We start from the raw sequence: 26,403 nt of genomic DNA, 5'->3' as shown, positions 1-26,403 counted from the left end.
CTGAAGTAAATGATCTTCAACCTCAGGCTTTCAGAGGAAAATATTATGATAAAGTTGGCTTTCAGCTCTGATAATTACAGCTCTCACTGAATGTGTATCGTATGAGGGTAGAGGACACGTGACGCAAAGATTACCGCATTTTATCACGACTGGTTATTTAATAGTCGTCACGGCTCTGCCTCGTCCTCGAGGCGTTAATTTGATAACATGAAAGTAAAGGATTGTTTTCCTCGGTGTACTGGATGTGCTGACTGTGAAGGGGCTCAGGGAATTCAGTGGAATATATTATCGAATTTCTCGTTTGGATATGCGACTCCTCACCGGTTGAGTATTTGCATTTCGTGTCAACATCCTTTAGAAAATAAAACCTCAAGGTGTTCGACAGCGTTCCAGATGGAAACATGGGGCTCATGACGCCTCGTTCCAGACCTCTGAGTCACCCCTCAGATTTGTTTTCATCACTTAAAATACGTCTGGTGCCGCATTAATTGGCTGTACGGCTTTTATGATTTCACTAACTCTTGCATCTTTAGGTTAGAATTCACTGTAGAGACTTTACGATTCCAAAACAGATCTAAACAATAATGGCAAGTTATATTAGTAGAACATTAGTCTAAACATATAACGTCAAGTTATATTAGTAGAACATTAGTCTAAACATATAACGTCAAGTTATATTAGTAGAACATTAGTCTAAACATATAACGTCAAGTTATATTAGTAAAACATTAGTCTAAACATATAACGTCAAGTTTTATTAGTAAAACATTAGTCTAAACATATAATGTCAAGTTATATTAGTAGGGACAGCAGTGATTGAATCAACATTGTTCTATGAACTAAATAATAATCTTCATAACGGCTATGTAGTAATCAAAATGTTGACCTTTCTACAACAAGAGGAACCGTGTGTTCTAATATAGTCCATGGTCATACATTTTAGATGCAGAACATTTTAAGTCACTCCCCATCTGACAAATCGTCCGAAAATACATTTTCAGGAATATAAATATGTAATACTATAGATATGTTTGAGTTGATTTAGAAACAGTGTTCCCTTTTAGGGGTCGTTCCTATGTTCCCCCAACCCGTTATCATTCCTAAATATTCACATACAGGTGCTTGCTTAGGACCCTTTGGCATCACTATCACTAGGTTGAGGAAAAGATTGTGAGAATGAAAACAGGCCGGGTCCCCAGCTCTATGTAGCACATAATGGGAACCTGGAAAAAAAGGTTCCCCAGGTCTATTTGCTTAATATGACACAGGCTGGTGTGGGAATCATCATCAAAGAGAACCTAGCGTGTCATTGAACAAACATGAAACCAACATACAACATAAAACCTTTTGAAAAGTAGTTTATTTTAAACTGTAAAATGTCTGGCTCACTACATATCTTGGTCATATTTATGTTTAAGATTAAACATAAAATAACATCTTTATATCTTATATATATATATATATATATATATATATATATATATATATATATATATATATTCAAACATCAATATTCAGCCTCTAAAAGCCAGTTATTGGTGATAGGCTTTAATTTAATGTATGTCACAGGGACCTTTGTGAACCCTCACGGCTACAAGAGTTCCTTATTGACATGACCACCAGAGCTGTTATTATCATAACTGTGTTATATTTTTTTAGAGTGTAGTGAATGTAGGTGGGATTTCATCAACCAGGCAGTAATGTGAACATTGTGAAGTTTATTTGAATTTACCATCGTAACATTATGTCGACCTGTAGTATATGATTGTTGACACATTAAATACACATTTTGTCATATCATTTATGCATGTTGGCCAGCCAAAAGCAAGGTGAGGGGCAGATGTAAGAGTTCTTAACTGTAATGCACATTTCAAGTGGGCACACTGTACCTCTAGTCAAAGCAATGGTACAATCTGTAAATACTACAAGAGCATTTAATCCACATTACTCTCCCAACCTGCAGAAGCCTTCTTTTATTCACCATCAGTGCTGATGTTGAGTTATTAACACACGACACTCCAGTTACACGGGTTGATAGTTGAAGCATAAACATAGACGTGTAGTGAAAAAAACGTTTCTGTGTTGAGGAACACTGAGGACATCATTTTAAATTTCGAATTTACTGTTGGAAAAAACATGTCTGTAACCAATGGTCCACATAACTTTACCCATCTCCATGAAAGTCTATAGCAAACCTGCTGAAACCACGTGAACACAACTGCATTAAAAAGTCTTTCAAAGGTTATTATTACAGTTATTAATATGAACGTGGCCCAGCATGAGGGGCCTTCAATGGCAGAAATCTGAACTGTAAATCATAACGTCCTTCACCATTCCTAAAACTGAAGAGTTACTGTCTGCTTCCCTCGTTACATCTTCTGTGTCTTTATCTGTCAGAGGGATGAGCTTTTCCAACAGCACTCACTTTAACTGCTCCACGGAGCTCAGAGGATGTGTCACACATTGTGATCACGCTACTCCTTTCCATGTTAGAGACTTTATGAAAGAAGGCACTGGAAGAAACAGCTGAGAAGTGGAACATGAAGGTGGCGAGGTTGTTAAAAATAATGTTGTTGGGCTTGTGGTCTCATTTCATCGAATTCCTTCCATTTCTTTATGAGCATTTTCGTTTTACTGTGTAGGGGGCAGGACTTCTTTCCATTTTAAAAGGGCTTAACATTTTTACTAAAGGAGACAGATGTGTTTTGATTTTTGAGGTCTGAAGGTGTTCTGTCATCTTCAGGTTAAGGTGGGCCAGGAAACGGTGCAGAGCAAACACACCAGACCTAAAACTGTGTGTAAGGGCCCGAGAAGAAGAAATCCTCTTTCCTATGCAACACGTAGAGGTTCAGTCAAAACATGACAATAAGGCAGCTGTGTTTCGACAGTTCAATCTTTTTTTCTCATCTTCTAAACCATGTGATCGTCTTTTTTCTAAGCGAGTTCTTATTATTGTGGGTCTCCTTTTCAAAAACATACAGCATCAGAGGAAGATAGGGGAGGGCAAGGTATTGAATGCTTTGACTTCTCTTTGCACGTCACAATCGTTGCTTTAGTTTTCATTTTTTGTTTTTAGTTTTCTGTGGTTTTAAGACCACGCTGGAGGAGGAGCGTACGCAGGAGAAGGCTGTCGGTGAGATCTTCTGGGGGTCCATGTAGTTGTTTTCCAGCCTCACGGCCACCAGGGTGGAGTCTCCGCTGTGGTTTGGGTCACAGATGCTTTCGTCACGGACGCTCCTGAGAGACGGGATCAGGATGCAGTTAGATGCAAAGTTGTATTGGGTCTATAAAATGTCAGAAATACATTTTTAATCACAGTTCCCTAAAGCCCTCTGTGATGTCTTCAGGTTGCATGTTATGCTCGACCAACTGTCCAAAATCCAAAGATATTCTGTCTACTTTTATCATAAAGCAGCCCATCTTAACAATTGAAACAATGGAATAAGGTAATGTCTGGTTTTTTTTGTTGCTCTAAATGTTTTTCTCAATGTGATTTATTGATGATCATAATTGTAGTTGATTGGTTCAGTTCTATCCGAGACTGCAGCTGTAACGAATTAATTGTAAAATCAGAAACAGACTTTAATTTTTTTCATATTCTCTCTGCTGTACAGCTTCTCTGGGTTTGTTCATACATGTCAGGAACAACATTTGTTATCAGTTTAGCCTTTTTTAGAGGCTGGATAAGTGTGTGTGGTTCGTGGAAGGACCTGAGAGTCGTGAGGTGATTCAGGGTGACTCTCAGGTGGAAACAGACATCAACTTGTTGTGTTTCTTGTCGTCAAGACAAAAGTGAACCTTCAGCTTTAACATAGTCTGGTGGGATGAAATGAGTGCCTCAGTCGTCTGGCCAGGCTTTTACTCTCTGTCATTGCTCATTTTTTCCATTAATCACCTGGTTTCATTGTTTTCTGTTTGCATAATTTTTTTTTATGTTTTATGTTTGTGGTTTGAGAAACTGATTGATAATTCTTCTCTATTACAACTTAGGTCATATTTTCTATAGTTTTGTCCTCCATTTCTATCAGTCATGATGACATTGTTCAAGTTAATAGCTGAGATTTTGGAACAGGGTTTGTTCCCAGATCTCAGATATTAACATGATCAGTCAAATTATCACTGAGCCCAAAATAAAAAATCAGAAATTTTCTTCAAAAGTCCTTCCGAACTATACTTATGATATCCTCTATGCTTTGACACTTGTTGAGGAAAATGTCATCGTAACTGGCATAAATGATAGAAAGAAATGTTCTGTGTTTGGCTTTGTGTTCACATATTGAGAAATATTGTATAAATGAAATTAAAGAAACCTTTTCCAAACATCATTAGCACTACAACCCACCCAGACAAACAGGATCTGTGAGTCTCAAATTGTGTTTTTTTTTCCTCCTAAAAAGTTTAAACATTTAAAAGGAATAAACTACAGACTATTACTGCATAATCGTCGTGGGTTTGAAAGACTAACATCATTAAGTTTGAATTAATGTAATTTGATGATGAATTAGTCATAATAATAATACATTTCATTTGTATAGCGCTTTTAGAAGGTACTCAAGGCACTTTACGTAGTTAAAAACGGAAAGAATAGAAGCAATAATAATGTACACAAGAGCAATTACATAACGAAATTCATGGCAAGAAATCCCCAAGAAAGATGCGAAATATTCCGAGGTAGTTATTTGTAAAGTGCGGGACCCAGAACCCTCAACCCTGATGGAGTATTGGGGACATTGGCTTCATACCTGATGGTGTTATCGTTGAGCCTGAGGAAGTGTAAGTTGGTCATCTCATTGATGCCGGACGGGATCGAGACCAGCTGGTTGTGATCCAGACACAGTTCCACCATGGATTGGTACGAGCCGAAGAACGACTCGGGCTCGATTGCCTCCCCGTCCAGTTTGTTGTAGGAGAGGTAGAGGTACTCGATCCCAGGGTCCATGTGGGCGAAGACGTAACCTGTGGAGGTATTGGAAGGAAACGATGAAACTGTGGGTTTTATTTTGATCATTGAATCATATCTATAAAAACTCAATTCAAGTCTAATGCTCTGTTTGATGAAGTCGAGGGTTGTGGGACAGATGGTGTGCTGAACATTATTTATTTTCTTTCACATTTCCATGAGATACAAAGGCTCCATGTCCCTCTGGAGCTGGAACAAGCCAGTCTGTGATAATCCACTTTGCAGATTTTTGGTTTGCTCCACAGCAACGTTGTGTTCTTGTCTTTTCTTCTAGTCTTATTTGATACTCTTCATGATCTTGGACTGGCTTCTCTCCAGCTAGATAACTAGTTTTAACTAGGATTCTCTATTGCTCTTCTTGTTTCAGGTACTGGTTGTTCTGCTCCGTAACAATGCAGTAGTACAACGTTGGTTACTCCTGTGTTTGATGGAATTAAACTTCTTCAGCTCAAATCATTTCACAATAACCAGCACTGCTGCTGATTCCTGAAAGTACCTGGAACTTGGTTTGGTATCACATCCTGAGCAGTGCCCGAATTTAGTGCCAGGAACCTTTTTTTTTAAAGGAGGTGAAACAGTGGAAACAAAAGCAGAACCACAGAAAATGAAGACTCAATAAACATTTTCCTCGCAGTGGAAAAGGGTTATATGAACTGTGTGTGTCGAGCAGCTATTACTTTAGGTACAGATTGGCTTGCTATTCGCCTTTTTAGTTTTAATCAGTTAAACTCTTCCCACCTGTGATGAGGTATCATGTTTGTCAGCCAGGTGTCACACTTTCCACCTACCAGGTATTCTCTCTATGTTGTTTCCCACCAGCACCAGGTGGACCAGAGATCTGGGCAGGTATGATGGAACCAGGTAAAGTTCATTATTTGAAAGGTCGATGGACTCCAGATTTCTGCAAAGAAGGAGGAAGATGAGGGGAGGAAGGATGTGGAAGGAAATGAGAACTGAAGTGAGTGACAGTTCTTGTTGGCGGCTGATTGGAGAAATACAGAACAAAAATGGGAAACCATCCAAAACAAATGTTCCTGTCCCCTTTTTAAACAAGCTGTAATACGTCAGGGCAGATCAAATACACTGCTGGAAACCGCACATGACAGTATGGTAGTGAAATTAAAAATATCTGTATTGGTGACGGCTAATATGACGATTAAATGGGGAGTAGATCTGGGGAATGGAGAGTGACAGTAACCGCTCTTCTTGTCGGACCTGTGGTTGATCCAGGCCAGCGAGGCGATCCTGGTCTCGTCCAGCCGGTTGTTTCTCAAGGAAACCACGTTCAGACTGTGGGTCCGATTGAAAACTGTCTCTGAGATTTCCTCAATCAGGTTGTTCTCCAAGTACAGCTCCTAAACGACAGAAAAAAAAAGAAACCCAATGGTTGACATCAACGGAATCGGAGAGGAAAAGGCTTTGATTGGTGGTAACTTGTGGAAAGTTACTTGATTTTAGAGTCGGAGCCACAGTGGGATCCCATGATGTTAAACGTGTCCTAGTTTTTAATGAGCTATGAGTTTGTTGTGTGAACTGAGTGCTTTTGGTTTGTCTGTGGTTTGTTGGGACTTTTACGGGTTAAATGCATAATCTACCCTTAAAATTAATTGGAGCCGTTTGTAGTATTTAGTGATGTAATGTTTATGGTTTTGGATTTGAAGAGAGTGTGAAAAAACTCTCTAAGTTCATAACGTGAGACTGGTTTTAAGCTTGATGTAAAGCAGCAGCAGGCCGCTGGTGTTTGCAGTGTTTGTGGTTAACCAGAGGCCGTAATTACAAGTCGGGCGGTGGACTGGTTTCCCACAGGTAGAAGCAGAGTTTACTCAGTGGAGGAGTTTTAAACATCAGAGCGGAAGAAAAAAATACTGACGCATCAGCAAATCTTAATTCCTGACTGACTTTCTGCAGCCAGCTGCTCAGAAGGACTGAGATAATGTCACTGAATGTTGAGCTTTTCCAACTGCCGTCTACAAAGAGTACAGACGTATTGAACCATTGAGGACCGAGCCATGATGACTAGTTAGGCCAGGGTCAGTTTTCTATGAGCACCGTTACATCAAAGCAGCAGTTGGCTATTCGTTTTTTAATAAGACCAGAGCACTTTGGACTTTCATGAAGAAAGTCTGGCTCCGTGAGGTTTTTCCTAGTGTTGGGAATGAGAATGTAAGAGCTGGAGCGATGCACTCGTTATGTAATCAGATATTACTTCATACCAGCAATGAACTGGGAAGGCCTTGTGGGATGGTGCGGAAGTGGTTTTTGCCCAGTCGGAGGTAGGAGAGCTGGATGAGGGGAGCGAAGGCCAGAGGATCTACGTTCCCTTCACTCAGCAGATTTCCCTCCAACTCTAGAATCATCAGGCTGCTCAGACCTTAAAGTAAAAAAAAACAGATAAACGTCACTGTAACAGAACATTCTCAGTACAATGCACTTACAGTCAAATAAAAGATCATTTGTGAATTATGTAATACAAACAATGATTATTGTTCATTGGAGAAGAAGAAGGGTGAAAGTCTGACGATCAAGGAGAGTTTGAGCACCATTCATCATCTTTCTCCTACATGTTACGTCACTGACTCATGAGATCAAAGTTCAGCTTGAAGGTGAATTTTCTCACTTAAAAACAGTAGTTTAGCAACACAAAAAAAGAAATCTCAACACAGGATCCCACTGTCTTTTTGTTTGAGATGTACAATCAACTGCCAACAACATTTTATGAGCTGGCCAAGCTGCACAATGAAACTCCTTCGTGTAATCTGGTTAATCTCTGCATGCTGTCTTGCAAAGGGAGAGTAAACTGTACTTTACCACTTCAGAAAGTCTATAAATGGTCTACAGTCGTTGACTGACAGCCGGCAGACTAATTTGTGACATTATAGCTGATGTCAGTATGGAGGTGCATTATGGGATACTGGGGCACTTACCTCGGAAGCTGTTTTCATCGAGTCTCTTCAGTCGGTTCTCGCTGATCTTCAGCTCCTGCAGGGTCGGGGGAAGGCCAGCGGGCACGGCTTCTAGAAGGTTCCCGTCCAAGTAGAGACGGCTTAGCATCTTCAGACCCTGAACCACACACACACACACACACACACACACTGGTGATACTGGGAATGCACCCCTTCAGACCACAATTACAAATTCCGCAGCTTTTAGGCAATGCCTATTTTAAAAACAAGCTATTTTGCAGTTTTGCGTGAAATTATGATCTATCTATTTGACACCGTACGGTCTGGTTGATTGCAGTACTTTACCGTCACACTTTGGTCGCCTTGAGAGAATAACTACAACTGAGTGTGAGGCAGATGACTGGAAAAAAGGTTGGGTTTTATTTTGAAGGGCTACCGTGGTTTGGCGTCTTACTTTGAAGGCTTTGGCATCAATGCTGTTAGAGACAAGTTTGTTTTTCTTAAGGTTGATCCATTCCAGGTTTGGGATGCCATTGAAGGCTCCTGCTGGGATGCTGCTGATGTTGTTGCCTGCCGGTCAGAAGAGTTTCAGTCAGTTCACACGGAGAAGAGCAGGAAGATTGGCACGTTCGCTGTGTGTCTTTCAGTGGGGATTATTCATTTGTTCAATGTATAGTATTGGGTTCAAATAATTTTTTTGGTTGATGAAATGCCAGAATTTGCTGAGCTCAGAGTCTGACTACACTTGTACTAAATATGTTGTCTCTCCTCGCTCATGTAGAGAAAATACAGGTGGCAGCTTTACATTTTTAGCTGGTGATGATCGGTGCTAATGCAAGCTTGAATGACATCACCAGCAGCAGGCTGTGTTAACGTTCCTGCTGTACGGTCACAATTGGCTAATATCAGATTCATGTGCTCCCTAAGACGCTTAAATTAGCCAAAGATGGTTTCCAAGGTAAAAGATGCACCTTCATAAGTGGATTGTGTGTTTTTGTTGTCCAACAGAGTGACGCTTGTTCTCTGATCAGCTGATTGTGTCAAATCAGTTTCTGGAGGCAAAATCTCCAACTTTAAATTATAAAATGAATACAAGTTTGATTCTGGTTACATCCTGTTTGATTAGTGTTTGCTATACAACTACAGTGATCAGCAGTTTTAGGACATTACTGAGCCTTTATGAAAACAAAAAAAAGAAAGTTTACGTCTATGAGCCGTTTTTGGAGACGTACATCTTCAGTAGGGCCCAATGGGCTGAGGCCTCATTGACTTACAGACAAGCACAATGATGGTTTTGGTCTTTCCATGGGATTTGTTGATAATAAGGAAAATAAAGAAGAATGCCAGACTTCTTGCTTCAGCAACTTAATAGTTCTGAATTAGTTTTTTGAAGTAAGTAGCTCATGAAAAGGCTGCATCTCATCACAATTACAAAGTTTTTAGTTTTGAACTTTAGTGACACATTTTCTATTTGATTGGGATAAGATATAAAGCCGACCCTCACAGTAGTGACGTCCTGTGTGTGTGTGTGTGTGTTAAAGTCGTCGAGATGTTTCTGCGTGTGTCGAGCTCTACTTTGTCCTCGTGCTGTCGCGCCGCTGACTTACCCTCCAGACTGAGAGACTTGAGCTCAGGAATGGACAGAGGGGGGAAGTACGTGAGTTTGGCGTTATCGCACGTCAGAGTGACATCAGAGATGTCGCAGCCTGGAGGAAGGCCTCTTCTGTCCTCTACCACCTCCTCCCACGCCTCTTCTGCCTCCTCCACCTCTGCTTCCATGTCCTTCAGCTCCTCCTCTGTGGCAGCAGGAGGTTGTGGTATCGGAGCCGGGAGGAGGTCCGGTTCCTCGGGTTCTTCAGGTTCTTTTGGGAGCATCTCAAACACATCTCCTCTCAGCCACACCTCCTGTACCCTTTCCTGCTCCTCCTCTTCTTCCTCCTTCACCAGAGCCAGGAGTTCCTCCCTCAGCATCTCCTCCCGTCTCCACCTTTCCTCCTCTAGCTTCCTTTCCTTCTCCCTTGCTTCTCTCTCTGCTGCCTCCTTCTGCCTCTTGTGATCCTCATCCTGTCTCCTCCTCCTCTCCTCCTCCTCTATATGCCTCTTCCACTCCTTCTCCTCTTTCTCCACCTGCAGCCTCAGCGCCTCCTCCTCATCCCTCCTCTTCCCCTCCACTATCTTTCTTTGTTTATCCGCCTGCTCCTTCCTCTGCTTCCTCCTCGTCTTCCTCGCCTCATCCTTCTTCCTCAGGCGTTCCTCCTCCTCTTTGTGCTCCTCTTCCTCCCGCCAAAAGATACGCTGGATCTCCTTCTGGGTCAGCGGTGTCACGGACTCACCGGGGTCGTTGGGAACTGGGAAGTCACCAGAAAGGTCAAGGCTGAGGTCAGGGTCTTGGGTGGGTGTAGGGTGGCGCGAGGCAGCCAATCAGAGGGCAGGAGGTGTAAAGAAAGAGGAAAGAAAAGGTTGACGGGGATAGAAAGAAGGAAGAAAGGGATAGAAAGAGAAGGAGAAGAGGAGGAAGGAATAAAGAAAACTAAAAGAGAAGATACGGGATGGAGATGGACAGACAGACAAGAGGTGGACAGACAGACGGCTGTGTGTTAGTGTTGCAGACAGACAGACGGGTACAAGACCAGCTTGTTGTAGCTACAGAGCAGACGGCTGCTGTAGACCAGTCTGGACCAGATCCCATTAAACGGCTCTACTTTGCCCACAGTCAGGTAAAGTTGGTCTTTTTGTGTTTGCTAATGTTGCCGCCAGCTGACACCGAATTTATATTCAATTATTTGTTGTTTTGCGTGTACTAGGATGCATTCAAGTGATACTTGAGTGTAACTGATTTAGACCAACCTTAGCTCACTTGTTTAACACTTAATGCTGTTTTATGGTCATGAAACCGTGTGCCAACAGACATCCAGCATGGAAAAGACAGAATAAATGTCTCACTGTCTTGTATCCGTAAGAATTTGTAAGGTTGCATCATTGGTTGTCAAACATTTCATTTTACTCCCCACTTATGGGTTCAACACCAGATATGTTTGGTTTAACTAAACAATTCAAAGACTTAGAGGTCAGGAACCAGCTGATGATAACACTGGTTACTATGGACCCCGACATCTTATCTGAGAACACCTCAGTGTCACTTTGACAACACTTTTCTTCTGAGTATAAAACAGCTTTTCGTGTTTTCCCTTCACAGCTAACTCCACACAGAGCAGACACCGTTTCAAACAGTGTACTTCTACAGATGTGTACATGTTTCCAAGGTCATTGCAGTCATTTTAATGCTGTATTCATCGAAACAGTGACAAGTCACAGACAAAATGACTTTGAGAGGTTTTCTCCTCCTTCATCTCCATACATGCACACAGTAGCGGTGCAGTGTATGACTGTGAGCAATGACTGCGTTACTGTCAATTCAACCACTGCATTTTTTATAACCTCAGAGGGTTTATAGACATGTTGCATGTTTACAATAAAGGATGCATGCACAGCAATGTCATGATCGTTTATATATGGACACTCAGTGTTTAGAAATAGAGCATTTCCCTTGAAACCAGTAAGAAACTGTGTGAAACTCTGATTTCTACATGATTTTTCTACTGTGAACACGTCTCTGGAGAAAGTTTCTCGGTAACTTGTCTATACATATTTGTATTCGCTGTGGATTCAGAGTCCAGTCTTCATTTTGAGGAGATTGAATTGACAGTAAGTTGAAAACAACATGTGGTATCTCCCAATATACAGACCTTTCACAACATGTGTGTTGAACCGACACCAAAATGTGCTCAACTCGTTTTTTTTAAAGCCATGATGGGAACAGGAAGCAACATGCTGAGGCCTCGGAGATGGAAACTGTTTAATTAAATTTATTGCAGGAGACGTGTGACAAGTAAAGCAACGTCCATCATGAAGAGTTTATTTTTGATCAAATTAACCAGCGAAAGGTTCCCAGTAAAACCTGAAACCATTCAAATATTGATCCTGTTGGTCAGACACATTGCTCATCTCCGTTGCCTCTTGATGTTGCACCATGGCGTTGCCACATGTTGTGTTTCTACCTGACTCCATGCAGACGGGGCAGCACTCCCCAGCAGGCGTGAAGGGGAAGTGGCATTGCATTGTGGGACAGGTGACCTCGTCACAGACCACTCGCCCGCCGGTGCACAGACAAGTCACACAGGGCTTCGGGGACCAGACGGCCTGGTCGAACATGGTCAGGCCCTGGTACACACACTGGCCCTGCTTACCTGAAACAACACACACGTCACCGTCAGTTCAGCCGTTCAATATAGTTCAACATCTTTATCGTTTATCTCACTGAAAAGTCATTTGGTTATTGTTCAAATATGTCAGTTTGTAAGAGGAATCTTCTATTTCGCAGTCTATTCGCTTGGAATACAAAAGTATAGAACATCTGTAATGTGGCAGCGTTATAGTTAACTATCTAATAACTATAACTATTGATAAATATGAATGTATAAAGACCTTTATGTACTCCCATACGGACTGTTTCCATTTATAATAGATCGGCTGTCTAGGCAGCGGATTGGTTTCCAGTTGCCGCATCCGGTCTGCTGTCAGCGGATAGCAACATTTAAAGTATAATATATATATATATATATATATATATATATATATATATATATATATATATATATAGAGTATGTTATTATATGTATATGTAGAATATAATTGAGCTTAAAAAATATATTTACAAAGTCTGCAACCAGTCACATGTTCCAGTTAACCCTCTGGAGTCAAGGGTCATTTTCTCGATTTTACATAATTTCTTAAATTCACCTTTTAAAGGCACTTGCATATGATACATACTCATACATGTGTTTTACATCAAAAATTGCAGAACAATCTCAGCCAGCTCTCTATATAATGAGGCACCATTGTCCTAAGGCACAAGTGTAAAGAGATAATATGGCCCTAAAACTGAAAAATGTAATCTTGATTTTGGAAATTCTTCATAGCTCTTGTGAAAACATAACTTTACTCAGGTGGTCAAACTGTTTTTGGTGCTAGAAATTGTTTTACCAAAGGTCTTGGGTTAAAAAAAGCAGTGGAATCAAAGGTTCCAGTCGTAAACGTTGTTGTCGTATGGAATGCCGCTTGTCCACCAGGACGCTGCCCAGCTGCCATTTTGGTTTGGGTTAAGAAAACAGATTTTGCACCTTGAGATAAATTGTTGACTCGTCATTAGGAAATGACATCACCGTCCTGCGAAGCTTCGACCGAACAGGAGACGTTAACTTAATGCTGGATGTGTTTATCGAAGAAGAATGTGCAGCTGCAGACGTCTCATCTCCACTCGTTCTTGTTTTGTGACCTTTTTGACGGAAGATGATGCGCCTGTTCCCATTGAACAGCTGTCAATGAGCACGACCGCAGCCGGCGTGATTGGATCAGTGACCCAATAGGAAACGTGGGCAGTGATTCAGGCGCCGAGAAGAAAGCAGACTCAAACCCGCGGGGTCACATGCTGACCCTCGTCATCCTCCCCAGCGGCAGCAACAGCAGGCCCCGCTGCAGTAATTGCTGTGTGCGTCTAGTCGAATGTAAAGCCTGTACTTTACCATCAGAACCAGACAAAGCAGTGATTTGTAGCCGTTCCACTCCTCCCTCTGCATTAACTCCACCTTTCAACATCAGACCCCGGACAGGACGGAGCTGTGACTGGCAGTGAGTCAGTAGAAGAGACTGTAAACCACTATGATGCAGCTCCCAGAAGCTCTTTGTGTCTATTGTGAGTCCGTCCCGTCTGTCATCTATCCTTTCTAATGGTATGCTCTTTGTTACGTCCATAGAAGCACAGGTAGTTAAGAGGCTCAGGTTGTTTCTCTTAAATACCGTCTCCCCTATCTCTGTCCTTTTTCCTGAGAGCAGTGACACTGTCACCCTGTCATCTCTGCTGGAGCACACATACTTTAGAGCTTTTCTTTTCTACGTACAATGTTATCTGGCTGTCGTTGAATATCTTCATTGCCTGGTCAATTGCAGGTTTTTGTTGAAATAATACAGCAACCATCAGACTCTGCTGTAGCACCATTGTTCTCTGGTGTTCACTGCATATTTTCATGTGTTTTACTAGCAGTGAAACAGTTGGTTGATTCAGCGATTGACATTTTTTTTCATTGTCAACCGTTTAAACAATCGGTTTCCGAGCAAAAGCACCAATAATTGATATATTGCAGCTCCTGCAATGAAAGGATTTTCTGTTTTATAACATCATTATAAACTGCCATCCATCTTGTGGGATAATGCAACCTAAAAGATTGAAAAGAATGACGATTAAGGTGGGAGGCTCCAGAGTAACAGAGGACATACAGTCACTTTTTCAAGTGTGTCATTCTTAGTACCTCAGAATATTCAGATGGGTCTAGACGATGGAAACACGTTCCACACGTGTACCGTGGAACTTGTTCTGCAGCCGTCTGGGTTTATGATCAGAGTGAGTGAAACTACTAAACCCAACATAAAGTCTTAACTTTCACACTGACATTGACAAAGATGGTTTGTTATCACGCCGGTCTGTAAACTGCCGTCTGATCCGTGTGGTTGTTGTGACATCACAGTCAAATCTGCTTGTCTGAACACATGAGGCATGTTCTCAGATCCCAAACAACAGCGAAAAAACAGAACCGAAAACAAAGTCGCCCTGCAGCTCCCGACTAGAGACCGCCACCAGCACCGCCTTCCCTTCTAATTACATAACGCTGGCTTTATTGGTTTAAACTGAGGGGCTTTTACGTGGCTTTGAGGTCCTTCTTAAAAGTCGTTGTCCTCATCTCTGTGTGGGACTTATTTTCTCTTGAGCTCTTTTCCCACAGATGGTTTTCCCTTCTGTTCATGAGCTGTAATAAAAGTTAGCTTCATTATGAGCCGAGCCCTGTTCTCACATCCTGTTTGATTAAAATGTGCTGTTTTACTTCCGTGAAAGATTTGTATTTGTTGTAGTTAAATGTTAATGATTATTTTGATTTTATGGTTATATCGTTTATAATATTTATTTGACAGTCGGCTCCATGGTAACTCTGACAGATGGCGGAGGAGCGATAAGGGGCGGGGTTTTGAAAACTGCTATGCTAGATCCACTTTAAATCCACTTTTTTCTTTTTCTAAATTAAAACAAGCTTTTATAGGATTATTTTTGGACATATGCAAACCCATTAGTTCCATTGCTCTATTTCAAATGTCTGACAGGAAGTTGGATAAGTCGGCTAGTTTGATGAACTGTAGAATTTAAAGTTTTGGTTTTGGACTGTTAGTCAGATGAAACAAATGTGTGAAGATGTCACCGTGGACTATAAAATTGTGAAGGACATCTCTCCTATTGTATAGACTTAATGATTAACAAAAAATATATATATTGGCAATGAAAAAGCTAATTACTACAGATCTATCCAAGAAGATTCTAGTCTCACTGGTTTTCCTAACTGGGTTAAGGCAGAGTTACTGGTCTCACTGACCTGGGATAACGTTGTAGCTGGAGTGCTGTTCTTGCTGTTTCTTATAGGACTTCATGACCAGAGTGTTTCCTTGGTTGTCTCCAGGCTCCACTGGCATGCTGGGACCAGGAACCAGTCTGATCTTTAGAGGTCGAGAGCGCCCCGCTCTGGTCCGCCAAGGACCTGCAACACATGGTCAAATCAATTCAGACAGATGGACAGAATAGATCATTTAACTTACTTAATTCTTCAAATTCAACTGAATATGTGGTATATGAAGATAACCTTTCAGCACAAATAGATTCCAGAGAGCGTTTTCCTCACCTTGTCCGTCCCTCTTCCTCTTCCCCCGGCGGATGTCTCGCTCCTGGTTGCGAGGTCTGTTCCCGGCCTGGGCGTTGGAGACGGTCACGACCACCAGCAGCCACAAACTGGCTGCCACCAGCCACCACCTCATCCCTGCAGAGCAGCAGAGACCAGGTTCAGGCTTTATACAGGAACCTTTGCCTCCGTTGAGGTCTTCACTATATAGATGGGCATTGATAGAAAGGCATCTCTAGATAGTGATACCAAAGCAATGCTTTTTTTCAAAGCCTTACATTGAGAAATACAAACATCTCTTTCTACAAAACCTTCTTTCTTTATTTAATTTTTTTTTTTTTTAAGCTAAAGTTATCAAATTCCAATTTAAAAAAAGCTTTCATTTTAAGTGTAGTTGAAACGAGTGTACAGTTTCCAATACGCAGCATACTGCTGATGCTCTGAAGACATTTTGGTCCACACCCAAAAAACGAAATGGGTTCAAAACCCAGCCTTAGAACGCACTGGTTCCTCAGCAGGAACCCAGCTGGCTAATCAGATATACCAAGGACAAAAGAAAAATATGAAACTGTTAATTCTCCCAACAGCCACGGTTGTAAATCAAAACTTCAGAAACGCCCGAGCAGCCAATGGCCTTGAGGTTTAGTGCGCTGAAGATTAACAGTCCAGGGTTTGAGTCCAAACTGGGATTTTAAATTCCAATTGTTCCCCATCTCTCTTTCCCTTCACTCATTTCCAGTCTTCTCTCAACTGTCAAACCCTCATTCTCATCCTCATTCATCTAAACAATCGTGAGGAGAAACAATGGTTTTTCACACTTTGAAATGTATTGAGCTAAAATAACTGGAAACAGACAGATAATTAATTAAGACAGAGGTTTTTACCTGCAGCAGCTTCCTGGACAAAAGGAGCTGTCAGTGCTGTAGCTGGCCCTCATATAGCTTTCTGCTGGGGTCCTAATGGTCGGGTGTGTGTGTGTGTGTGTGTGTGTGTGTGTGTGTGTGTGTGTGTGTGTGTGTGTGTGTGCGTGTGCGTGCGTAATGACTAGTCTATACACAGCAGTCCTGTCATTATTAAAGCAGAGACCTGACGCTAACAGACACCTTCACACACCTGATAGTTGGAGCAGATTCAACTAGTTCTATACATCAGCCTCAATAACAATAATAAAATGTCGCTCTGCCCCAGTGCATGTTGGGAGCTGTTGTGTTAAATCGTAGGAGCTTCTGATTGCTTGGGATGGTGCCCAAAAGTTTGACTGTCAGAAAGAGACAGATGTTTTTCTCGAGGTGGTGGAGACTCCCGAGCTAAAAGAAAAGCCACTTTAAATATGTAGCTTCTTTAGCTGGACCCAAACACGACTCCAAAAAGATGATGATGCCCAAACAGAACTGAGCTTATTGAGCGTCACTCTCAGACACAATCCTGATTCTACTCATCAAACTGTTAACTGGACCCAGATCAGTGCACGGTGCTGATATCGGCCTTTAATTGTTACTTGTGCAAGTTGTTACCAATTCTGTTTACTTTTTTAATTAGCACATCAAAACCAGTCAGTTGCACTTGCAAAGACGTCAACATTCAACATGCAGATTTTTTTTGTGGCTTAAGTTTTGCCCGATGTCATCCTCTCATCCCCTCATTCACTCATTTACTACTCTCTTAAAATGACAGCTTAGTCAGTAAATGGAATGACTTCTGAATCGTGTTTTTTTTGTTTTTTTGTTTTTTTGTGAATGGTGGAGAGATGTTTGTTAGCCACGCAACACATTTTCACGTCTATAAAATGTTAAATGTTCGATTGTCGTTTTTCACGACACTATATGTTGTATACATTTACATTCAAGAGTTAAAGACTCAAACTAAATGGGATAATAAGTGTATATAGTGATACATGGTAAGTAAGGAGATTTTATCAAATAAAAGTGTAAATGGGGTATTGGTGTATCTATAGAGTTTAAACCCTTTGTGATTTTAACAAGGTTAAACAATAATTAACTAGGTTGTATCCAAAATCTACAGCTCCCATGAAGTTTCTTCAGAGCAGCAGCGCATATTTTAAACATGATGATAAGTATCCGCCCACTCTCTCTCTCCACCATTCACATTAATATTCACGTTCTCTTTTAGTTGGAAACAAAACTTAAGTCTGCAGCTCCACAGACTGGAGGTCTGAACACACAGTCTGCAGCTCTGAGACCCACCTCCACTCCCAACGGCCAATAGGAAGCCAGAAGAGAGAGAGAGATCTACTGAATGTAGACAGAGGAAAAGAAAACAGGAGGGAGGGGAGAGAAATGGAAAGTATTCAGCAGTTCAGTTTCTGGATGAGCAGGAACAGACGGAGAGACGTCCAGCAGGAACAGCAGAGGATAAAAATAACCTGGAGGCTGTTTGGGGGAAATTTAAGGAAATCCAGGCAGTGATGAGTTTTGTTCTGTCCCTCAGTCTTCCTCTTATTAACTGGGCTTTGGGAAATGGTTAAAATGACTTCTGCACACCACCGACTTCCTGTGTGTGTTTTGTGTGTTGTGTGTGTCCTTCACTCTTCTGGTGTGTGCTCCTCTCCACAAACACCAGTGACACTCTGGACGTGTTGGTTTGTCCAACAAGTTTTCTTGTTGGACAAACCAACCTCTTATATTTTAACATATCGGTCGTCCTGCTCCATGCCAATGCAGGGGTAGCAAAATGGTGGCTACTCGCCGCGTTGTGGTGACGTTGTCCTAATTAGATGCATACTGCGTGCAACAGTTCAGACGTTGCAAGGGCAGCTGGAGCACTAAAAGTGAGAGAAAGTGTTCCAGCAACTCGTCCCCAAATCAAGCAGAAGAAGAACTAGTTACAATCGAGCGGCGTGAAGTGTGTGTTCTGCACCCATCGAGAGCCACTTCGTCACTTAAAGCTTCGGGTCTCGTGTCCGTTTGTGTCTCAAAATGGTCGGTCAGTCTCGGGTCTCGTAGATCGGGTTGTGGACCGGGTTCAGGTCAGAGTTGTTGCCCTGTGCAGGAGCCTTCGCCACTCCACCAGATTCAACAATCTCATCTTTTAGGGATACAAATGAATCAAAAGAAATGCAGCTGACTGTCAGTTTTGTTCAGGTAAATGTGCGCCCTTTGGAAGTTGTATTGTAATGTTGAATGAGCTGATTATGTTCTCTTTAAACCTTTTTATTTTTTTGTATCCTGAATTTAGTCTGTATTTGTTTTGATCATTATTGAGAAAATCCTCTAAACCAGGAAGCAAAGTAAAGTGAAAACCGGGTCATTTTAGAAACAGAAACGGTAAAACCGTAATACAGATGTTTTACCACATTTAGTTATGGCACTCCCCAAATGTCCTCTTCGCTCATTTATCAATGAACTTCATCGCTGAGCTGAGGGGAATGTTGCATCAAAACTAGGAGGAGCACAGACATGATCAGTTTTCTTAAAAGTAAAATAATCTGCTTCCTTTAGATCCGTTCTGGTTCAGTCTAATGGACGTCGTAGTTTTGTTCAGAAGCTACAGATACAAAGTCCTTGTTGGTTTTTTCTTTTGGACCTTTGAAGATCATCTACAGCAACTGTTTACATCCCGTCCCCACAAAGAGAGACAGACAGACAGACAGACAGACAGACAGACAGACGGAGGAGGAGGGGAGGAGCTGAGGAGACAGACAGACAGACGTTAACTCTACTTTACCAGCAGTCTGAAGGCGGCTGTGAGACTTGAGGCCAAATTCTTCCACCCTCTTTTCTCCTCCTCCGGTTCTGCAGGAGCTCCAGGAGAGATGTGTGTGTGTGTGTCGCTGTGTGATGATGCCGTGTGTGTGTGTGTGTGTGCGTGTGTGTGTGTGTGTGTGTTTTGTGTCTCTGATCGTAGAGACGTTGTGTGGAGCAGAGCAGGCTAGCAGAGCGTTGAGTGGAAGGTCAGGATTTGTTCTGCAGCTGGGACAAAGAGAGAGAGAGAGAGAGAGAGCAATGAACAGAGGGAGAGAGTGAGACAGGTCTGACATCTGTCTTCCTGCCTGAGGAGGACACTGCCAACGCGCTGCAGCATATCAGAGAATGACAGTAAAGCGGACCAACGGGAGTTCAGTCTTCACATGAAAAGGACAAAAAGAGGAGGCGGTTTGTTGAAGATGAAACATGAAGGTTCACTTCTGTGGTGGAAATAACAGGAAAGGTCTGAACGAGGGAACGAAGAGGTGAAGAGGTGAAGCCGCTCAGAGGTCAGAGGTCACACAAGACCAAACATCCCACTTCCATGTGGACGAGAAGACTTCCTGTGAAAAGCTTTTCAGGCAGTAAAACCCTCCTGAAATAAAAGATTCATTATAAAATGAGTGAATGAGAGGAGGAAAAGGAAAATAACTATAATTATTACCACAAAAGTAACAGTGTCAGGTACAAATATTTCAGTAATTATTTCACCAAGGTATTTACTTGCAAACCTCTGGTACTGTGAAACTGATTGGATGTATGTGTTTAATATTTAGGAGTGATTGTGGGCAGATGGTTTCTTTTCACCTCCGTCTCAGAGGAGATTTGGTTGAATGGGTGAATGACAGTACATTTTGAAGCGGGAACTTGCTGAGAGTTAACTTTTAACTTCAAGAAAAAAAGTTTTTACATCTCTAAAATAAAAATGTCCTGTGTCTGAAACCACATTGTATTAGTGCACTTTATCAATTTTCTATCATATAAAGTCCTAAAATCTAACAAAAAATGTACACTATCAACCAAAAATCCCACAATGCAATTCTTCCCCCTTTTTTTTTTTTACGTGAAACTCGACGTAGGCCGACATCTGTCAGTGACGGCCTGGAAAAGTATTTGAAAATAGACATAAAAAGACATTAAATAGTCATTGAAAGTGCTTTAATTCATATATTTTGTGCAAGAATAAAAAGTACTTTTGATACTTCCACGGCTCCGACATTAACGCTTAACTGAGTTATTCTGCTGATCATTTTCGGTTAATGAATTCATAATTTAACCGATGACTTCCCAGAGTGCAAAGTGAAGTCTTTAAATGTCCTGGTTTCTTTCCAATCAGCCGCCCAAACCTCCAAATGCTCCGTTTAAAAGAGAAGAAAGGAAGCAGATCTTCACATCGGAGAAGATGTAAACAAACAGTCCATGAGTCGCTTTATTGAGTTTGTCCTTTTCCAGTGTGATGACAGAGGACAGTGAGCTCTCTGAGAAAGAATGTGTGATATTTGGCTATATATTGAAAAAGACTGGAACAAGTTAAAACTGAACCTAAATCAACCTGAAGTCCAGATTAAGAGCAGATGAGCAGAACAGACCGAATAAACAACATGAGGAACAAACTGAATAAAACAGTCGAGTAGAAGGAAGTAAAGACCTGGTTCTGGTCTGAACTGGACCAGAACCAGGACCGGTTCAGGGAGTAGAAACCTCTGATCACACACACACACACACACACACACAAATGCCTCTTGGTTGAGTCACCTGGACACACCCCTCACCTGTGGGACACACCCCTAACGACTGAAGTATGCTGGAAAACAGCCGTGTGTTAGAGAGAGGAAGTCGAGTAGCGTAAACACAGAGTAATCATTCCTTCCTAAATGTTCGCTGCTGTTTTGTATGAAAAACAAAGAACCAGAAGTTTTCCACTGGAGCCGAAGAGGTTTTCATTCATCATCATTTCAGCTTGAAGTCGACGAAACGACAAACACGACGTCACGCTCAAAGTATTCACTCCCGCTTCCTCTCGTGCAGTTTAATGTTGTGACTCGTGTATAAACTTGTGTATTTTGCGTGATGAATGAGGGCCAGTGTTCAGGGGACTAAACGCATGTAGCAGCGCCTCCTGCAGGCCAACGGCAGCAGTGTGCAGCTTTTCACTGAGTTTCTACAGGAATCAGAACTTACCTGGTAATGTGGCTACAGGAGCTAAAGGCTAGTCTGTTTTTAAATAAATGGCAGAAAACCTTTGTAAATTAACTAATAATATTGTACACAAACTTGTCATAAAATAAGATTATCCTTTTAGTCCCGCAGTGGGGAATTTAAAATAAAAAATAAAAACAAATAATATAAATAAACAGTAATAAAACAGTAAAAGAATCCACAGTAGCAGTATTACATATACAGACAGAATGAAAAGTATTTAAAAATGTATTTATATTGCACCAATTGAAGTGTTTTTGTGGTCTACTCTCATGAAACTGAAACTAACTACACTTAGTAGGGTCAGTATTTCACTCAATCTTCTGTATAACGACTTTATTTTTCTAAAGATATTTAGTGTAAATCATCTGCATAATATTTGCTGAGAAATAAAGAGTAAAAGTCCTTCAAGACAATACTTGAATATGTCAGAGAAACCATACAGCTGCTTGTTTTAACAGTTTTATTTTACCATATATATATTAGTCTTTGATGAAAAAACTCAGGACGTGTATTTATTGAATCGCTAACAGGATTACTATTACTATTGAACATACATAAAATGCTGTATTTGTTCCTCCTGTCCAAAGAGTTCACTTCACGTGATTTTAATGGAAGTGATGGGGACACAAGTAAAAATGTTTTCTTAAATTTCTCTCTCTCTACAGGAGAAGTATCCATCTGTCGTCTCTCTTCCCGGAGGCTGCAGGTCAGCGGTCATGACCCTGAACCACCCTGAGCTTTCTGGGTAAATAATCCCCCCCTAACTCAGGAACTCACACTGCCGGCTCCTCCTCTGACCTCCGTCTTCGTTTACAGCTGCGTCTTGTTCGTGCATTGGTCGGTGGACGTGTCCAGAGAGGGCGGAGTCTCTCCAAAGATCGAGCTGCTGACAAAGATCCCCGAGAAAGGTGAGACGTCCGTCTGAAGACGCCGACAGTTTACCTGAACTCTGTGAACTACCTGCAGACAGGAAGCTGGATGGAAGCACGGAACAGTACCGTCTAACTGGATGTTTCTGTGATGTAGGTTTGGTCTTGGAAGGGAGACAGTGAAGTAAAACTAAAAGAAAATATTATGGAAATATTAATTACTGCACCAATACAGGATGTTTAAAAGTAACGGGACATGTACCAACGAAACCAGCAGGTAAACTGTCAACATGAACCAGCTTCAATACATTCTAAAAAACTAATTGTCAACAAACTAAACTGAGCTGCTGAGTGAAAGTCACACTCGGTTATGAAAGTGAATTAAACTGCAACTACGATTATTTTCATTATGGATTAAACTGACAATTATTTTATCAATTTATCTTTTTCAAAATTGACAGATTGTCAGAAAACAAGTTTGAGGCCAGTCCCGATTGTTTTATTTAATCACAAAGAAAAGCACCAAAACCTCACATTAGAGAATCTGGAAACCAGCTGTTTGCAATTTTCTTTTTGGCCTAAAACATTAGCAAAATAAGGTAAGTCCTTGGAAATGGTTACTAAGTTATTTGAACACACAACGATAATGATCCAGGTTAATTTAATTCTATATTCTTTTGTTCCTCTTTGTCTCTGCAGCGCTGCAGTTGTTTCCCTCTCAGGCTGTAGGGGGCGCCGCCGAGGCCTTTCAGAGCCTGCTGAGGCTTCTGGGCCCTGAAGCGGCCCTGGAGTCCGTCATCATGGCGGTCAGCCTCTCACAGGACACATAACTCACCTCTTATACGGCAAAACTATACAAATAAATAAAACACACAGTGATGGTTTAGTCTCTTAGAAATCTTTATTCAATAGAAAGAGCTCGACTGTGACGATTGTAACAGCGGAGCTCATTGGTCAAAATCTACAAAAATAAATAATTTAAATACAAAATGCAGGACAGCAGTGTCGCCTTTTGTATTTTCAAATAGTTTTCTCTTCAGATATTTACACACACGCAGCTATTAGAAGTCAGGCCGACGCCCAGGCAGCAGGCAGAGGCAGCCGACCAATCAGACGGCAGCTCACCTGTCGGAGCTCCGCCTCTCAGTGAGGACTGTTTTCTCACGAATACTGGAACAAGAATCTTAAAAGGGAATTTATTTTGCTGTTCTATGTTGTTGTTTTTTAGCCCCAGTTTGTGTCCGTTAGTATTATTGTTAAATTATATCTGACAATCTGAAGCCACTTAAATAACTTAAAGATATTCTGTCTTCTGCACGATGGTGGCGCTTGTGAACATTTCACACAGTCCTGAATTTACTCCTCTAGGACTTCTCCTCCACTGAACTAGGAAACTCAATCGCTGATCACGGATGCATTAACACAGCTCAAAGCTCCACAACAAGCAAGTAAGTGCAGCGGGAATCAGAGACGTTGTTTATCTTAACTGAGCGCTAAAATAATAGTTATTATTTTAAGGCTTATTGCTTCACTATTTCATCAACACAGCAGTCATGCATCCGACTTCAGCTGCCTGACAACGTGGACCCTCATTCAGAGAATACGATGGGACACAAACTGAGGCGGCTTCTCCATCGCACCGACAAGATTATGAAAATAATCTGTTCAGACTTTTGCAGTTTTGGCGTTAAGTTTGTTACAATGTTTAGAAGTTATGAAACAAATTAGATCAAAAGTCGTTGTAGCATCAGATCGTCTGCCGTCTCACAGACAAGAGAAATATGACCCCACCCCCCCCTTCCCATGAGCCTCTGCTTTCCTGTCATGCTGCCTGTTGCGTCTTCAGTTCAACAGTTAGAACGATCAGTGGTTGGTTCGGTTCACTGCGGGCCGCTCTCCAGCCTTTTGACTCCTCCGTCTCCCAGGCAACGAAGGGTTAAAGGTCAAACTGTCCAGAGTTAGAGGGAGTTCTGATTGACGGACTGAAACCGGTCTGGTTTTAAACCTTTGAGTTTAGTGTTTGGATTTAACAGAACTACTCCTGACGCCTGCGGGGGATGTCGACTTCCCCCTGAGGAAGCAGCCGTTCATCATCATCATCATCGTCACAACGGAGTGTGAAGGGTTTTTCTGTCTGGTTTCCGTCTTGTAGTGTGATTTTTGTCTCCAGGCGTTTTGATTGGCTGACGGAGGTGGTGGAGGTTGGAGAGCGGACACTGTAAACAGGAACTGAAATCAAGTGTTACCAGTTTATCTGAAGCCTCCGCGAGCGCTGCGGGTTCAGAGGACGATGACATCACCAGGAGAGGAAATCAAAAGGTTTGTACCCGTCGACAAAAAAAAAGACCCGAGACAATCCAACCACGAGCAACATCTGGACTCGAGTCGACGCTCATCTGCTGGTGGTAACAAGGAACTTCAAACTGGTTGCTAGTCCCCCAACTCCTGATGATGTCCCCGTCCCGTCTTCATAAACCTCCCAGCGCTCCTGAACGCATCATTTCGCAAACATCGGGCGACCCTGTTGCGCTTCGGTTTTCGAGTTCGAGGTACTGAGAGTTCATGGCCGCGTCCACAGCAGCTCCAAAACTGACCAACGTGGCTGTGAACGCAGACTGTAACAAAGCGAGTTTTTTTTCAACACAAACACACACACACGCACCACCACCCTCCAGTCCTACCAGAACATTTAGGCACATGGACAAACGCACAACAAGCCACTTATGGCACACAAAACAGCGGAGCAGCAGCATGAAGCTCGGCCCGTCTCAAGAGGACTGCTCTCCGTTACCCAGAAGCCTCTGCTCTGGTGGGTCAGACGCTGACATGCGCCGACCTCTTTGCTTTAAGATCCTCCGCTCGCATTAGTCTTCTGTTCAGTGAAGTCGAGCCGAGCGATGACTCATTGCATCGGTGTTTCTGATTGGCCGACTGTGAGTCCGCACACGAAACAAAGTCCAGGCTGAATTTGTGGTTTTGGGCTTCAATTGTGAACAAGAGACGGAGAAATTATTTGCAGCAAGTATAAAGCTACGCATCACCAGATTAGTGAACACGGGAGTGTTAGACAACTACTTAAATGCTGTTTTTCTTCCAACAAAACAGAATATGACAACAATAAGAGTTAAAATAATGTGCTTTTTTTTTCCCCAACACAAAAGAAGGTGTTACGTCAGAACCACCAAAGGCAACTGGACACAAACGTCTCCGCTTGAAGAACCCTAAAGAGCTGATTAGTCAGAAGGCTGGACCTTAAAGGGTCAGTTTACCCAAATTAAATATGTATATAAACACACTCAGTGCTAAGACAACAGCTGTATCAGCTAATTCAACAGCTCCGCCCCAATGCAACCCTTACAAATGTCAGAATGCTCAGCTGTTAATTAAACTACATGTCATTGAGGTGTTGGTCTACTGGAGTGTATTATATCGAGTTTCACTTGTCAGTACATCACAACCTCTGACGGCATCAACAGAATATGAACAATACCATTTTAAAAGGTGAAATTAATAGCAGTACTGGGTTGCATTATATTATAAAAGGTGTACCTAATAAAGTGGCCACTGAGTGTGCTTTCTTTAAATCTTCCCTCAAGTGAAATCTCTCCACGCAGATATTTTAGTTTTTTATATTACTGCCACAATATTTTGTTAATTGGCAATGAAAAGGACATTTTAAGAATATATTGTATAAAACAATGTTTTTATTAGAACTATTTTCTTCAAAATTAGTCGTTTCAATTCAAACATTGTGTTTTTGTAGATTATCCAGTTACAGTGGCACTCTTTATATATAAGTTTATATATAAAATGTCATTTTTCAATGCTGTGAGAATCAATAACTTATTGTATTGGAGGCACATTAGAGTCTCACACACATCTCAAGGCGAATAAAACCATAACTGGATAGATTTCACTGGCGGGAAGAGGCAAGGCTTTTTTTATTATTATTATTTGGGTGAACTTACCCTTTAACGATACTCAACCCTC

The 26,403-nt window shown here is 41.7% G+C and overlaps 2 protein-coding genes across 2 annotated transcripts in view; one reads left to right on the top strand and one right to left on the bottom strand.

Moving 5' to 3' along the window:
- Nucleotides 1-24,182, top strand: part of cenpp (centromere protein P) — a gene marked incomplete at its 5' end in the record, with an annotated part of 77,647 nt that extends 53,465 nt beyond the window's left edge. Inside the window, 3 exons of the mRNA XM_079218656.1 lie at nt 22,210-22,289; nt 22,361-22,452; nt 23,113-24,182. Of these exons, the coding sequence (XP_079074782.1) occupies nt 22,210-22,289; nt 22,361-22,452; nt 23,113-23,243 (303 nt within the window). The 3' untranslated portion in view covers nt 23,244-24,182. The remainder of the gene's footprint in view (nt 1-22,209; nt 22,290-22,360; nt 22,453-23,112) is intronic.
- ecm2 (extracellular matrix protein 2, female organ and adipocyte specific) lies at nt 1,718-15,774 on the bottom strand (the record flags this gene model as incomplete). Its single annotated transcript, XM_079218652.1, has 11 exons — nt 1,718-3,237; nt 4,743-4,956; nt 5,749-5,861; nt 6,176-6,315; nt 7,174-7,331; nt 7,885-8,020; nt 8,318-8,433; nt 9,471-10,250; nt 11,922-12,110; nt 15,339-15,500; nt 15,642-15,774. 11 exons carry the CDS (start codon nt 15,772-15,774, stop codon nt 3,060-3,062), a joined length of 2,319 nt encoding a protein of 772 aa, XP_079074778.1. The 3' UTR covers nt 1,718-3,059.
- Nucleotides 24,183-26,403: the final 2,221 nt, after the last annotated feature.

The sequence above is a fragment of the Taurulus bubalis genome, assembly GCF_910589615.1.
Source record: "Taurulus bubalis genome assembly, chromosome: 5".
NCBI lineage: Eukaryota > Metazoa > Chordata > Actinopteri > Perciformes > Cottidae > Taurulus > Taurulus bubalis.
The sequence above is the reverse complement of the archived record's forward strand: the minus strand, read 5'-3'. Positions and strand labels throughout refer to the sequence as shown.